The sequence below is a fragment of the Coregonus lavaretus genome, assembly GCF_964263955.1.
Source record: "Coregonus lavaretus genome assembly, chromosome: 3".
Classification (NCBI taxonomy): Eukaryota; Metazoa; Chordata; class Actinopteri; order Salmoniformes; family Salmonidae; genus Coregonus; species Coregonus lavaretus.
The window spans coordinates 54,063,392-54,074,814 of record NC_139990.1 but is presented as its reverse complement, the minus strand read 5'-3'; the positions used below and the strand labels follow the sequence as shown (position 1 = coordinate 54,074,814).

The following is an 11,423-nucleotide window of genomic DNA, read 5'->3' as shown; positions in this document are numbered from 1 at the left end:
ACTAAACATCTGGGAAAGGAGAGAGCAGGCTTCCCTCACCCAAAAAAATATAACTCTCCCAACTTCCACCTCAGAAACTATAATTGTTTCACTGAACCACCCGAATAAAACTCTCCCAACTTCCACTTTAGAAATTAGAATTGTTGTAAACTACAGCAGACTGTTATCAGTAGCTGTAATTAAGTACAGCAGCTACCAACCACCTAACGTTAATGCCTCGGATAATGAGGTTAGAAAAACAGCTGAATGGTGGCAGCTAGCTGGCTCAATCACAGGTACTCTTAAGCATGAAATAACATTGGAAGCAACTAACCACAGTTGCTAAAAGTTACCAGTAGCTACCCGCTAGCTAGCTAGCTAGCTTTGTTGGTCCAAGTAGTGGGTAAGCTAGCCTCGTGCTTCGCCGGGGTCCGCCAAATACAATACTTACCTACAATAATTACCTACAATAACCTACAATAACTACCTGAGTAAGCTACCTATAATACCTAACTACAATACCTACCTACAATCTAAATACATGGTTTAAGCTTTACTCAACACCATATAAGAAGCCAAGCTTACCTTTAATAACGCAGCAATGATTAAACGTTGGGTAGCTAGCACAAAGATATTGTATTTAGCTACTACAGTACAGCCAGCTGGTAGTGTTGGCTAGCTAGCAATGGCTGCTGTGTTGACTTTGTTAGGTGGTAGTTATGTACAGTAGGCAGTTTACTCAGTATTAGGTGGTAGTTATGTACAGTAGGCAGTTTACTCAGTATTAGGTGGTAGTTATGTACAGTAGGCAGTGGCGACCCGTCATTCAGGGCTGGTGAGAGCCCCACCTGTTCTGATTCCCACATTTTTAGCAAAAAAATAAAAATAAAAATAAAATTTGGGGGGGCTTGCCTGTTTTGCATGTTATTTTGGCATTAATACGTGTCACATATCAGTTTGCAAACAATGTAAAAAAATATATATATATCATTGAGTTAATAAAGCCGCATACAAACATGGTCTCTTTTTTGTTTTCTTGAGTAAGGCAGCTCCAAAATGCAGGTGTTTCAGCTTAGCTCAGTGCTTTCTGTGGTGGTGGGGCAAGCCAGCAGAAAATAGGAGCATTGCGCCGTGATTGGCTCAGTGTTCTGTCACTCATGGTCTAAATCCTTAGTAAGGGCAGACGTCGAAAATTCAAGTCCTTTGGGTCCTGCTATATAGTTACATTAGAAGTGCCCTTCCAAGAAGGCTCAAGGTCATTGGCCAGGTCGCAGTTGTAAATGAGAACTTGTTCTCAACTGGCTTACCTGGTTAAATAAAGGTGAAATAAAAAAAATGTCAAATCACGTTATATGTACAGTAGCTTTGATTGGACTGATCATGTCAACATCTTACTTTCAAAATCTTAGCTAGCAGTCATCATCATGAATCAAGTCGACAATCTAACGGAAAATCATTTTTAATCCTTGTCAAATGAAGAGAAATAATGAAGAGAAATTATAGATAAAACGTATCGTTGCTCATCGGCCATTGGACATAAACATTACACAACAAGTTGGAAATCGCAAATTCAACAATGAGTGGTTTGGAAGTAATCGGTGACAGTGGCTAACTGCAAGCATTGCAACTGGGAAGTCGGGAATAAACGAGCTCAGACTGAGAAACTACGTTTTGAACGGTCATCCAACTCGGAATTGTAAATCCGGCCTCTTTCTCTTTCTTTGATGACAAAATTTGCCCATGAATGACCGCCTCGCCACCTTCCTGTTCAAGTGAGCACATCACAACAAGTTGAGTCCAAAAATGTCATATATGCTGCTGCTGTAATATCCCAGGGAGATATGTATACTGTAGCTAAGAAAGTCATACTAATTGTATGTTGTGTGGTAAGCTGTTAGTAGCCCATGTGCCTCACCCTAATAATTTAGTCCCTTTTCCCCTCATAACTTTGCCTACTGTTCTGACTTGGTGGTGCACATGTAGCCTATAACCTGTTTTTGAGAAATGTAATCATCAAATATTGTAAGAGCTTTCATTGTCTGCTTATATGCCCCCTTTATTTATCCTACGGTTCTGACTTGGTGTACAGGGAGAACACTGTAAGAACGGCCCATGTTCTGAATTCTGTCGCTGTACATCTCAAAAGTGCTGAACAAATAGTAATATTGACTACGTCCATCCTGGCTTGCTCATTAATGTCTTAATCGAAATTACGGATTGCCTCTTATCCGCTTGTCGTCTCCTTATGCCATAGTTTGTACATCTCAATTGTCAGTAGAAACCACATTTGTTTAAGCAAGTCAGCCATATCAGCTATGTTTTTTTAAAAAGGCAGTAAATGAGGCTGAATGAACTGTTTCGCTGCCAGACAAGGCTCCGCTGATAGCCAGGTGTAGCATTGATAAGGTGTTGGGACTGCTGTTGGGACTCAGTTTGTGGGCCCCGTTTGTCACCATTAGAGTGCAATTAATGTATTGTTTAGTGTTGTGTTGTGTAGTGGCTTTGCTGGCATGCATCCCATATTTGTATTTTTTTGCCCCACCAAGATTTACATGCTAAAATCGCCACTGACAGTAGGTATTGTGAGACTGCATATTGTCCATATTGTAAAGTCTGAGACATGATGTACACATAACCATATTGATGTCACGAACATGTGGGAGATATGCATAAACATAGCCTACGTTTCTCAACTTTAAGCACATTGCTCATACTAACTCATATGAATAATGCCCCTCAAGAAACACATAGGGTTTACTGGTTTTCTACAAACACATGTTTTTATTTCAAGATAAATTATTTTCCTACTAGCACTGACTTTGTTAATAGCTACGTTATTGTGGAAAAATGTACTTGCCATGACTGTGATATGTGGTTGTCTCACCTAGCTATCTTAATATGAATGCACTAATTGTAAGTCGCTCTGGATAAGAGCCTCTGCTAAATTAATAAAATGTAAAATGTTGACATCAAATAATACTGTATTTCAATCTACACAGACTCCAGGGGGACGTCACCGAGGGTTGGAGGTCCGGTGGAGCTGATCAGAGGCTCCAGGATGTAGGGGCCCACAGCTGCGACGCTCTCCTCACCAAGGGACTTTGAGGACGTTGGGGACACAGAGGGAAACCAGGAAGGGTCTTTACTGTTGGTATAAGATGTGGTAGACCTGGTCCTGCAGGATGCCAGAGTAGGTGGCCACCACCACGGTGGTGTCAGCGAAGGCATTCCTGCGGGACACACAGACACATGGACAATGCATTAACTGTCAGCCTGCTATCTTGACCAGCTGTTCAGTTCTTGTGTGTGTGCGTGCGTGTGTCTTACTTGGCCTTCTCCTCCAACTTCAGGCCCTTGATGCTGTCCAGCCAGCTGGTGGCGGTGCTGATGGAAGTTTCGTAGTAGCTCTTGAAGGCGCTGGTCAGCTTTTCCAGGGTTCCCTGCTCTGCATCAGCCTCGTCAACATCAGCCACCGGTTCCTCAGGCGCACCCTCCTCAGCTTGCCTAGGCAGACGGAGGCCCTGAACACCTGGAAGGGGAGGATTAGGGTTAGAGTTAGGGTTAGAGAGTCAAAATGGTTGGTTGGTTGGTCAGTCAGTCAGTCAGTCAGTCAATGTTGCTCTTCGAGGTGCTCTTATTTGCAGTCTGGTGTGTTTAACGTTTCAAATCAAATCAAATTTTATTGGTCGCATACACATGTTTAGCAGATGTTATTGTGGGTGATGCGAAATGCTAATATGATATGGCAACCTTCTGGGATGCACAGTGAGGCTGCAAAAAAGACACCCTGGAACACCACCAGTCTGTCAGTCTGTCTGTCAGTCTGTCATTCAGTCAGTCAGGGTCTTGGCTGTGTACTTACTGAGGCCCAGAAGAGTGATGAGCACAGTGGTGACCAGAAGCTTGTTCATGATGTCACTCAGATCTGTGTGCAAAGCAAACGTCTTGCTGAGGGTCAGATAAATCATGTATCAACTTGTCCACTAGGTGGCATCATTTCCTCCTCCTTTTCAGCTCTGCTCTTAGCCTTATCTCATCTCAGCCTCATCTAATCTCTTCTTTTTGATCTCAAACATGTTTCTAACAGGTTTCCAATGACTAAGGTAAGGCTATTTTGAGGTTGGTAATGTTTTTAATGACAATGAAACTATCATTTTTCGGGGTTTCTGTCACACTATGATGCAGCAGACTATATAGAGATGCAGGATCTTAATTTGACCAGTTTCTCACAGCAGGAAAATAATCCTGGAGAAACAGGAAATGTGAATTATTATGTGGATCATAATTAATGGACATTTTTGTCGGGGTTGATAAATTTTTTGTTAGGACAAATCAAGTCTGAAATGTTAAATTACACGTTTGCGTTTCCCACATCTGTATAGACTTGCCATAATTTCTTTAGTTATTCTGTTCAGTTGGAACCCCTCTCAACACCCTCTACTTGATCTCTCCCAGAGAGCGTTTTGTCCAACAGTCTGGAGACAGACATGTGTAATACCTGTCTAATAATACAACACAACACCTTATAACAGTGATATTATCATGACGTGCACCCTGTAGTAGCTACACTAGTAAGAGGTGTTTTATTTATCTCCATGCAGGTGTGTGAACCTAAAGAAGATGGTGAACTACAAGATGATGAACCAAAAGATGGTGAATCAAACGAAGATGGCTGTACTCACTGTTTCTCCTCTCCGTACTGGGTGACAGGAATGAATAGCAAGCAGTAGCTGAGAGCCAGTGGTGAGCTAGCCTGTATATATATGAATGGGGATGTGTTGACTTGTCGTTCTCCGAGCCAAAGTGCACTCCTCTGAGATAAACACCCACTGTTCAGGTGTTTGTATATGTGATAAAGAAAGTGATAGAGAGTGTAGACAGGGTCAAAATGGAGATGCTATGGCAGTAACATGTCCATAATTTGTTGATTTAGTATCATTTGAATTTAGTGTAGGGACATCTGTGTATTTGCCAATCCAGATAGGTGTATTGAAATATAACAGGACAAGTTATCCTGCTTGCTGATTGGTTTTGATTGGGGACTGGTTGATTTTCATTGGTCTTTATTAAGTCAGTAGAGTAACCCATTCATATTATATATTGTGTTCATATTACAACCCCTACCACCACCCCCTTCCACCTACCCCCTCCCATGCCTAAGCACACAGTCCTAAGTCTAGATCACCATTGACACGTTGGTCTGTCTACTACAGGTTCTCACAGACTCCACTGCAGCCAAGTGGTGCTGGTAAACTATAGGTCAATGACTCACTACCAGTGAAAGTTAATGGTGGGGCAGCATGATCTGTTATCACTGAATAGCTCAGCTGAAGCCCAGTGCTGTAGCTGTGGGCTGTTTAAACTGTATAATTTAAATCTTGAGGTGCATTATGATGAATCTGCCATGGTCTTTTAGCTAAAAACTCCTCCTAATAACCTGTCCTGGCTGTGTGTGTGAGGTTAAGTGATTTTACAAAAGAGTATGATTGTACATTTCCAGTATTATGTTACATTTCCCGTGTTAGACTTGATTGGTTTAACGGGGGAGTTCAGTATTTTTTCCCAACTTCATATTAGACGTTTCCTCACCCTGAAGGTGTCTATGGGTCAGGAGAAACTGTAATCCATGCTTCAGTTTTCTTTTAACAGACACTACAAACTCAACAATAAGTTGTGAAATACTGAACTTTGCCTTAATATGTAAAGCCCCTTTTCTTTGTATACTCAATTTAGTGCTGTGTAAACACTCTAGTCACCTGATTCCCTGTCACACGTCAGGTTGTTTTGTGCCCTGTCAGTATGGATCACACATTGGCACACAGTTCTCTGGTAGGTGGTGGTGATAAACTGATGCGACAGGCTGTTATGCACCTAATGTCTTGACATTTGTATGTCACTTTGAGATTTGCTGTAAAAAGAAAAGCGTTGACTGAATAGAAGATATTAATATATGTATCAGTTGACATAGCAAGGGAATTGTTAAGGAAGGACAGAGTAATGCAAATGTTCTTAGGTCATCTGTAGCACTAAAGCAAAAACTTCCTGACCATATCCCTTCTCACTTTTCATTGGTCGAATGGGGAGGGTCGTGCCCTTGATCATTATACAATCTGTTTGGCACAGAATTAGCTTTTGGAGTGAGATTGAAGATCGAACTCATTAAACGTATTTTAATTGGGGTATGTGTCTTATTTATTTAATTATTAATTTAGGACCTTTATTTAGCCAAGGAGGTTATGAAGAACATATTCAACTACATAGCGACCTGGCAAGAGGGTGCAAGTGAAACAGAGCAGCAACAGCAGACAAAATATTTGCACTCTGTGTTGGACCACCTTTATGCCTGCTGTATTTCTCTCTGGTAGTGGGAAAAACGTGTTGGATTTGTGAGACTCGGTTGCCCAGTTCAGGAAACATATTGTTCTATCCTTCCTCTGTACTCTACTATTCTGGACTGTTCTGTACTGTTCTGGACTGTTCTGTACTGTTCTGGACTGTTCTGGACTGTTCTGTACTGTTCTGGACTGTTCTGGACTGTTCTGGACTGTTCTGGACTGTTCTGTTCTGTTCTGGACAATTATGTTCTGTTCTGGACTGTTCTGTTCTGGACTGTTCTGTACTATTCTGTTCTGTTCTGGACTGGACTGGACTGTTCTGGACTGTTCTGGACTGTTCTGTTAAGTTCTGGACTGTTCTGGACTGTTCTGTACTATTCTGTTTTTTCTGGACTGTTCTGTTCTGTTCGGTACTATTCTGTACAGGTCTGTAATGTTCATCATACAACTCTGGGAGACATGCATGAACATATCCTACATTACACAACTTTGTCTAATAATACAAAACTGAACGAACTGGTCTCAAGAAACACATAGGGTCTACTGTTTTTTTGTAAATTCATGTTTTTATTTCAAGATAATTTGTTGACATAAAATAATACAGTATTTCAATCTGTTCCAGATGTTCCTGAAGTCTGACGTCAGTCATTTGAGTCTACTGCACCACTGGGCACCACTATAATTTGACATGCACTGTGTTTCTGCACTCCTGTGTTTCCTGTGGTGAAACATTAGGGCTCTTTTCTTCATTCATAATGGTAAGGTTCTGTGTGCTGTCTGAGGTGAGCCTAAAATCCGCATTCCAAGTTCCGCTTGTGTTGAGCTTACCAAGTCCCCTACTGTTGTTCTGGCTGTACTGTGTTCTAGAATGCTCAGGAGAACTCTGTGTGTCCGAACAGGGTGGGTAGGGGATATTGGCACAATGTAGTAGAGAATACATGCACCCTGGGTTGGCTGGATGTGATTTGCCAGTTCAGAGTGGTGTGTTGGGGGAGGGTGGCGGAGAGAGTAGGGGCCCACAGCTGTGACGGTCTCCTCACCAAGGGACTTTGAGGATGCAGAGGGAAGCAAGGAATTATATTTACTGTTAGTGTAAGATGTGGTAGACCTGGTCCTGCAGGATGCCAAAGTAGGTGCTCACTGCGGTGGTGGTGTCAATGTAGGCATTCCTGATGGACACACAGACACATGGACAATAAATTAGTTGTCAGCCTACTATCTTGACCTGCTGTGCTGTTCTTGTCTGTGTGTGTGTATCTTACTTGGCCTTCTCCTGCAGCTTCAGGCCCTTGATGTTTTCCAGCCAGCCGGTGGCGGTGTTGACGGATGTTTCGTAGTAGTTCTTGATGGCGCTGGCCAGCTTTCCCAGGGTTCCCTGCTCTAATGCGGCAGCGGCCTCGACAACCTCAGCAGCCTCGGCAACATCAGCCACCGGGGCCGGTTCCTCAATCACGGCCTCCTCAGCCGCGCGCTCCTCAGCTACCACTTCTGGAGCCTCACTCTCCTCAGCTTGCCTGGGCAAACGGATGCCCTGAGCACCTGGAAGAGAGGGGAGGGTTAGGGTTAGAGGTTCAAAGTGTGTGTGAAAGTCTACATTTAGCCGGCTCAAAATGGTTGGTTGGTCAGTCTGTCAGTCAGTCGATGGTGACGCTCCAGGTGGACTTTTTTTCAGTCTGGAGAAGTTTAAACGTTTCAAGAGCCACACTAATATGGCAACCTTCTGGGATGCACAGTGAGGCTGCAAAAAAGACACCCTGGAACACCACCAGTCTGTCAGTCAGTCTGTCAGTCAATCAGGGTCTTGACTATGTACTTACTGAGGCCCAGAATTGCTATGAGCACGGTGATGACCAAAATCTTGTTCATGATGTCACTCAGATCTGTGGGCAAAGAAAACATCTTGGTGAGGGTCAGACAAACCATGTATGTCTTTCTGGGATTCTGTCCCACTATGATACAGCAGACCACATATAGACATGCCATTATTTCTTTAGTTACTCTGTACAGTTGGAACCCCTCTCAAGACCCTCTACTTGATCTCTCCCAGAGAGCGTTTTGTCCAATAGAGACAGACATGTGTTTACCCGTCTAATAATACAACACAACACCTTATAACAGTGATATTATCATCATGTGCACCCTGAAGTAACTACACTAGTAAGAGGTGTTTTCTTTTTCTCCATGCAGGTGTGAGAACCTAAAGATGATGGTGAATCAAACGAAGATGGCTGTACTCACTGTTTCTCCTCTCCGTACTGGGTGACAGAAATGAATAGCAAGCAGTAGCTGAGAGCCAGTGGTGAGCTAGTCTGTATATATATGAGTGGGGATGTGTTGACTTGTCGTTCTCCGAGTCAAAGTGCACTCCTCTGTCCAGGTGTTGATGAAGAGAGCGAGAGAGAGTGTAAACAGGGTCAAAGATGGAGATGCTATCCCCACGTCATTTCAACGTGGCGAATTGGGTAATAGTTGGTTGATACGTTGATCAATGAGATTACAACCTATTTTCACTGACTTCACTGAATTCCCAATGCGATAGCACTATGATTTCAACAATCTAAAAGCAAAAACAATCTAAAAGCATTGGAACCAAATTCCAATGGAAAATCAATGTCAGATGTTTTGTTTAGTTGTCACCTAAATGTGTTATCACTGTGCTTTCAACCATTTAAAAGCACAACAAATTTCAAATGGCAATACAATGTCAGAAATGTTGTACAGCAACTTAAAGGTGCTACACATAGGATAAATATACTTTTTTTGCATTGTAATTTCAAAAAATTTCCATAATATATCTGCAGTAATAGTGGAATGATAGTGTTTCACAGGGATACTTTTTTTGAATGCAGCCTAGTGCTAGGTGAATTGCAACAGCACTGGGCTGCATTCAAAACAGGCAGAGACTGTGCTTGAGCCTTTTACCTTTGGATTTGGTCCACCAGCTTCAAACAGCTATAAAAATGATATTTTTTGTTATTGAAAAGATCTTTCACAGTGATGTAGATGGTACAATGATTCCCTACACTGTTCAGTGCTTGTTTTCTCACATAAACTGAAATTGAGCAAACAATGTAGAATTTTAGCAACCAGGAAATGACAGAGCGATATCCACTAGATATCACAGCCACAATGTCAGAACAGCTTTTCCAGTTGGACAACAGATGCCGCTCCGGCGGGAGAAATCAATAGGCGAATATCACAGCCAATCACAACACTGGCGGGTAAGTAATACTGTGAAACACTATCATTCCACTATTACTGCAGATATATTATGTACATTTTCTGAAATTACAATGTAAAAGTAAAACACCAAATCCTATGTGTAGCATCCTTAATGTGTTATCACTGTGCTTCATCTAGTAGCACAACCAAATGACCTGGATTGCAGTTGAGATTACATTAAAGTAAATGTCGCAAGTGATCAATGCCGTTCGAGATTCTGCACAGATTATTATGTGGCCATGGAGGTGGCCATGGATGTGTTAATCATTTGAAGGTTGAATAAATACTGTTACATTAGTTTATAAGATAGCCCTATACAGCTATTTACTGTATTACAAAAGTAATATTGAATTGTGTTTGGTTGACAATGAAACCAAATATCAACATTTAAAGGAGATGTATCTACTGCTTAGATAGTTCCATCTGTGCCACTGAGTCTGGCTTTAATTCCAGTTTGTCCACAAATGTGTAATTGATATGTAGGATTCACGTCTCCATTTCAAACAAAAATCTAAGTTAAATACTAGGACTAAATCAATTCAAACTTTAAATGCACTTTAAATCCAGTTTGATTTGATTTAGTCCTATTCTTTAACTTTGATTTTTTGTTGAGATGGAGACGTGAATCCAATATATTTATTATTAACTTATAGATTCAATTTTAAATCAACCAAAGCTTGAAACCCTAGGCCTATATGTATTGTCTATTTTTAGTTGAATCCTGGGCTTAATTAAAACAATAGCTGTTGATGACTTCCCAAATGCTATATAGGCCTAAATAGCATCATTGATGACATATAATTGATCAAGTATGGTTACATTTCATTTCCTCTGTTAAACCTATACTTTGGAATGACTTCGATAACAACAATTAATCTATTAAGTGGAGATTTCTCAACAATCATTCTCACGATTGTAAGGTTCTGTATTTGTTTTCTTAGTTCACCTTGTGTTCTTGTACGTAGCCCTGTTTCTTTGTGTTCGTGAACGTAGCCCTGTCTTTCATTTTTGTTCATTGATTTCACCTGTGTTAGTTACTCACCTGGTCTCATCAGCTCCTTATTTAGTTCAGTTCTTTCTGTTTGTGCCTTGTGAGGTATTGTTCGTTTTGACTGTACTAAGCCTTTCCTAGCTCATTTGTGAGAACCAGTTTTATCCTTCAGTCCTAGTTTTGTTTCACCTGCCTGTTTGCCTGCCTGTGTATGACCATTGCCTGCCTGTGACCACGATTCCTGCCTTCTACGAAGGCGTAATAAATACCTGCCGCACTCTGCGCGTGAATCTACACCTTTTTCTCCCTGAGTATTCATTACAACGATAGCACATTGGTAATAGTCAGTGACAAATATCAAAGTCAAGCAGGGCTTGGTTAAAACTCTGAATGGGAAACCAAAGGGATAGCTGTAGATAGATAAACTCTCCAGTAGGAGGTGCTGACCAGCCTATTGTTTTTTTCTGATGGTGGATATTACATTGAAGATCTGACGTTGTTTCAAAGGTACAAATTCAACATATTTTATACAAGGTTTGTCTATGTTGAAATTCACATAATCCTGTGGTTGAAATTTCACCCTCAAAACAACAGTTTAAGTCACAATACGTTGACAAATTACGTTGAAAACAGTAACTTGTTCATTATTTGTTGATTTAGTGTCAGAGTTTAGTGTGGGGCAATCTGTGTATTTGCCAATACAGATAGGTGTATTGAAATGTAACAGGACAACTTATCCTGCTTGCTGATTGGTTTTGATTGGGGACTGATTGATTTTCATTGGTCTTTATTAGGTCAGTAGAGTAACCCATTCATATTACATTTTGTGTTCAGATTACGACCCCCACCACCACCACCACCACCTCCCACCAACCCCCTCCCAATACGTAAGCCCA

The 11,423-nt window shown here is 41.4% G+C and overlaps 2 protein-coding genes and 1 long non-coding RNA gene across 4 annotated transcripts; 1 reads left to right on the top strand and 2 right to left on the bottom strand.

Moving 5' to 3' along the window:
• Positions 1 to 2,727: 2,727 nt before the first annotated feature.
• LOC311122308 (apolipoprotein C-II-like) lies at positions 2,728 to 4,739 on the bottom strand. 2 transcript variants are annotated; one of them, XM_084158054.1, is made up of 4 exons: positions 4,662 to 4,739; positions 3,842 to 3,904; positions 3,307 to 3,508; positions 2,728 to 3,209 (listed from the first exon to the last, which is right to left on the bottom strand). In XM_084158054.1, exons 2-4 carry the CDS (start codon positions 3,888 to 3,890, stop codon positions 3,122 to 3,124), a joined length of 339 nt encoding a protein of 112 aa, XP_084014180.1. In that variant the 5' UTR covers positions 3,891 to 3,904; positions 4,662 to 4,739; the 3' UTR covers positions 2,728 to 3,121. The 2 variants fall into 2 exon arrangements, with proteins under 2 accessions (XP_084014180.1, XP_084014181.1); XM_084158055.1 differs by having other exon boundaries at positions 3,842 to 3,927; positions 4,662 to 4,731.
• A 2,119-nt stretch (positions 4,740 to 6,858) lies between these two features.
• On the bottom strand, positions 6,859 to 9,069 carry LOC311122287 (uncharacterized protein). The gene is made up of 4 exons (XM_084158052.1): positions 8,553 to 9,069; positions 8,132 to 8,194; positions 7,577 to 7,853; positions 6,859 to 7,483 (listed from the first exon to the last, which is right to left on the bottom strand). Exons 2-4 carry the CDS (start codon positions 8,178 to 8,180, stop codon positions 7,402 to 7,404), a joined length of 408 nt encoding a protein of 135 aa, XP_084014178.1. The 5' UTR covers positions 8,181 to 8,194; positions 8,553 to 9,069; the 3' UTR covers positions 6,859 to 7,401.
• On the top strand, positions 8,151 to 10,823 carry LOC311122433. The gene is made up of 2 exons (XR_014612438.1): positions 8,151 to 8,217; positions 8,502 to 10,823. It is a non-coding gene; the product is annotated as an uncharacterized lncRNA (long non-coding RNA).
• The last annotated feature ends 600 nt before the right edge of the window (positions 10,824 to 11,423 follow it).

Excerpts from the sequence above, each read along its gene's own strand:
- LOC311122308 (XM_084158054.1), bottom strand. The coding sequence starts at position 3,890 with ATGAACAAGCTTCTGGTCACCACTGTGCTCATCACTCTTCTGGGCCTC. Across the intron at positions 3,509-3,841 it reads CATCACTCTTCTGGGCCTCA|GTGTTCAGGGCCTCCGTCTG; the intron begins GTAAGTACACAG and ends CTCCCCTTCCAG. Across the intron at positions 3,210-3,306 it reads AAGTTGGAGGAGAAGGCCAA|GAATGCCTTCGCTGACACCA; the intron begins GTAAGACACACG and ends TGTGTCCCGCAG.
- LOC311122287 (XM_084158052.1), bottom strand. The coding sequence starts at position 8,180 with ATGAACAAGATTTTGGTCATCACCGTGCTCATAGCAATTCTGGGCCTC. Across the intron at positions 7,854-8,131 it reads CATAGCAATTCTGGGCCTCA|GTGCTCAGGGCATCCGTTTG; the intron begins GTAAGTACATAG and ends CCTCTCTTCCAG. Across the intron at positions 7,484-7,576 it reads AAGCTGCAGGAGAAGGCCAA|GAATGCCTACATTGACACCA; the intron begins GTAAGATACACA and ends TGTGTCCATCAG.